General features: G+C 34.6%; 1 protein-coding gene across 1 annotated transcript; it reads left to right on the plus strand.

Annotated features, from left to right (window-relative positions):
- Positions 1–81: 81 nt before the first annotated feature.
- cart1 (cocaine- and amphetamine-regulated transcript 1) lies at positions 82–1,667 on the plus strand. Its single transcript, XM_060864881.1, has 3 exons — positions 82–243; positions 358–441; positions 1,560–1,667. Exons 1-3 carry the CDS (start codon positions 115–117, stop codon positions 1,665–1,667), a joined length of 321 nt encoding a protein of 106 aa, XP_060720864.1. The 5' UTR covers positions 82–114.
- Positions 1,668–4,323: the final 2,656 nt, after the last annotated feature.

Here is a 4,323-nt window from a genome sequence, read left to right on the forward strand (position 1 = left end):
TTTTAATTGGCCTGATGTGATTGCGAAGATATAAAAGTAAGAAACGAGAATTTGAGTCGTCACAAAGCTTCAGTTATTCTCAGACTAAATCCAGACACGGTGATCAACGACATCATGATCAACGCTCGTCTCCTGATTCTCACACTCACCTGCTATGTCTTTGTCTGGATCGGAAACTGTGATGATTTAGTTGAGATCCGTTCGATTGAAGATGACATTAAGGCACAGGAGGAAAGAGAGCTAGTAAGTTTTTAAGGTTTGATTAAAGACTACGATCATATTTAATCCTTTTCACAACAAGGCTGCGTTTTTTCTGAAAGTGCAGGCTTTATAAAGAAGGATTCTGTGTTCTTATAGATTGAAGCTCTTCAGGAGGTCCTTGAAAAACTGAGGAATAAACAAAGTCCATCCGCTGAGAAGAGGTTAGGCTGGGTTCCTGCGGTGAGTGAACTGATTACTTAAAGCTTCACCTGAGTGCACATTTTAAACAAAGTATACGTGTGTGTGTGTGTGTGTCTGTGTGTGTGTCAGCCAGTCAAAAAAGATAATTTTCCTTTTAAAGCAACTACATAGATTGTTTGTTATTAAATTAATCATTTGTTATTAAATTAATTAAGCAAAATATCACAAATATTACAACTATATTTACCATTAGCTAGAAATTTATTAGTAGAGGCTAAATTAGTTTTGTTACTAAATGTGTCTAATTTTCTCACCTTTTCCAGATTAGATGGAGTTTATTCCATCTAGTGAGACAAACGTGATACCTTATTTTATACAAGCATATTGAGACATTCGACTGAGCTATACTCATCAAGTTCCACACTGCAGACCAGTGAATTATCGTTATTTTCAAACACACAAAGTTCTCTGTAGTACTAATTTCACTGTGTAGCATGAGAAGGCCAAATTTAACAAACTGTCATGACTCTTGGTCTTTTTATTGACACCTAATAACCTGATAATAAAATCAATAGAGGCTACACTGAAATGATTGGATGCTAAACTGAGCCTGTTCTACTGATGTACAGTATAGTGTTCACTTGTTTACTGGATCAGAAAAGAAGAGAGCTTTGAGATGTGTAATGAGTATTTTGAAGATCTAGGCTACGTAAAAAAAAATATATATGGGCTTTCTTGGAAGTATTAATTCAGTAATACTCAATTAAAGCACAAATACTACAAAATAATTCTTAAGTACAATTACTCACCCTGACATACACATATAACACATAGCTTTACATTCCGATATAACAAATGTTGCTGCACATGCTAGTTTATTCATCCTATACTGTATATTTCTGTACATACGCATGCACACTATCACAGTTAGTTAGGTGTTACGTGCATATTATAAAAATATTTTGTTTATATTTTTATGCGTTCAGTTTTTAATGCTCCTATGATGTATTAAACATTTCAAGCAGCCAGCTATTTTAATATAACACAATATGATTTAGAGCTGTTTCTATATTTACACAGGCACACTGAACATATTTTTAAACATGTGTAATTTATGAAGATTAACTGTTTAACGCTCACTGTGATTGATGTTTCAGTGTGATGCAGGTGAGCAGTGTGCCATTCGTAAAGGTGCTCGTTTTGGGAAGGTGTGTACCTGTCCTGGTGGAACCATGTGCAGCTTCTCCATCCTTAAATGTTTGTGAGATGATGTGTTGTTTTTCCTTCACTACATCTCCCAACTGTAAATAGTGACATGCATAAATCTAATAAATGCATTTTATAAATATCACCTTTTTAATGGTGTTCCGATGGTGTGTCAAGAGATCTCCAATTTGACTATTGGAGTCAACCCGTTAATAAGATTTATTTATTTGTGTTGCAATTTCTTATTTGAGAAGCAGGAAGCAATCAAATTGCATACATCTGAGGGTAAAGTACCTTGTTTTAGCTCTCTGCTAGTCTTGGGATTTAAACGGACTACCAGTCAAACTGTGCTAATGACCAGAGAGACTTATGTAATCTACAAATAGTTGAAGGTATCTTGTGAAATAAAGAGGCTGTTATAGGAAAATAATCAAAGCCAAGGTGGTGTAGTTGAGCACTGTTACTGTTACCAGCACATTATTTTTCTATAACAGCATGTCTCAAAGGGGTTTATTCCACAGTAATTTGACAATTTAGTGAATTAAAGCAACTAGATCCTCCATTATGAATGTGTTTAGACCTCAAAGAAGTATATGCCAGGAACACTGAAGCTGAAATGTAATGTAGTGTTTCGGGTTCTGTACTCAGACACCACTAGATGGTGCAAACTGAATAGTTTTTGGGTTTTTGAATAGTTTAGTTCTTCATCCCGTAAAGCTCCAGATAATTGACCATCACACCCATGTGCATGTTGAATATTTCATAGCAGATTTATTCCCCTCTTTGCTGCTATAACAGCCTCCAATCTTCTGGGAAAGCAATCTGCTAGACTCTGGAGTGTGGCTATAAGAAATTGCCCATTCAGTAACAAGAGTATTAGTGAGATCAGGCACTGATGTTAGGTGAAGAGGTCTGGGGCATAATCAGTATTCCAGTTCCTGCCAAAGGTGGTCATTGGGGTAAAGGTCAGGACTCTGTACAGGACACTTGAGTTCTTTAGCTCCAGCATTGGAAAACCAGGTGTTCATGAATCTCTGCACAGTGACATTGTCATAATGAAACCGGTTTGGGTCTCTTAGTTCCAGTGAAGGTAAATAATGATACAGCATGTAAAGACATTGTAGACGATTGTTGGGATCCACCTTTGTAGCAACGTTTTGTGGAAGGTCTATGCATTTGTGTGAGGGTTAGGTGTCTACATACTGTACATTTAGCCATAAAGTGCATCTATGTCTATCTGTCTATGTTTTTGGGGCTACAGTGACCCTCTCATACTTCTCCCCTCCCACGTGGTCCACATAAAAGTTGATGAATAGGTTTGAGAAAGTGTAAGTAAGTCCTTTAGCAGTATAAGTAATGTGGTTTGTTTCCTGAACTGAGTTTTGCATATCTACTTTAGAGTGTAGAATCACTGCACATCCATACAAAGCGCTTGATTGATCACCCATGATGAAACACTTCTGTTTCTTGATGGGTGTGGTCTCTTCTTAGATGACCCCACCCCATCCACAGTGCATCACCTCATCAATGGGGGTTCACAGGAAGGTCTGAAGAAGATGAAAATTATGCAAACCATGATCAGTGATGCAATGGCTTTCACAGTAACCTCAAACTTCTCATTCTAGTTAAAAAGTGCTATAAATCACCTTCATCAATACACCAACTGAGGGATTATCTTTTGAAAGAATGCTGTTTACAATTTTACTACAGTTTAGAGACTATCATGGTCATTTGTGATGGCCCAAAACTTATTTGTCACACTATATAGGTGTACTCTCCCTCATTATATCTACTCATGGAGCTATATACCAGATGGCCACTGGCTACATATAGAAAATATACAGTAGTGCACTGATTGTAGTACATATACCATCATTACAAATCCTGTGTAGTACTCTCGTTTAAGTAACAGAGAGTACAGTTGAATCCCAAATGACTTCTTATTAGACATATAGTATACTACGTAGACTATAGAATTATTATTATTATTATTATTAAGCTATTTATATTGCACTATAACAATAAATAAAAAATGACTATAGTTTTTAAAATTTCTTAAAAAATATGTAGATAAATTCCAAATGTCTCAATTCCAAAAACAGCTTCTCATAATATAACATAACCGTAGTCAACCACTATCAATAAATAACCTCTAATTTTGCAAGGAATAAAAAAACTCAGTCTCCTGCTTTTATAGGAAAATACAGAACAAGATAATGTGTTGAAACAGTATCACTGTTTTGTTTTATGCCGATTTTTTTAAAATTACATTAAATGTTCTGTGAGACAAATTAGTTCCTGCCACAGGAACAGATGGAGCATTATACGTATTAGCTCATCAGCTGTGATTTCCATACAATACAAATACAAATATATATATATATATATATATATATATATATATATATATATATATATATATTTATATATATATATAATATTTATATTTTTATAATTTTTACAATTTTATATATTTATATTTGTATTATACTGTATATATATATATATATATATATATATATATATATATATATATATATATCAGATAATATATTTCTACTTTGATTCCACATTTGATCGTGTAAAAGTCGAAGTTATCGACAATTTCTCTGTAGAATCCGGGCGTCGCATCTATGAGATTCAATTGGCTGAAGTTGACTGCCAATCATTTTGTACACGCCCCCTATTTAAATAAGGGGTGTGGTTGCGGTGCTT

The sequence above is a fragment of the Tachysurus vachellii genome, chromosome 1 (assembly GCF_030014155.1).
Source record: "Tachysurus vachellii isolate PV-2020 chromosome 1, HZAU_Pvac_v1, whole genome shotgun sequence".
Lineage (NCBI taxonomy): Eukaryota > Metazoa > Chordata > Actinopteri > Siluriformes > Bagridae > Tachysurus > Tachysurus vachellii.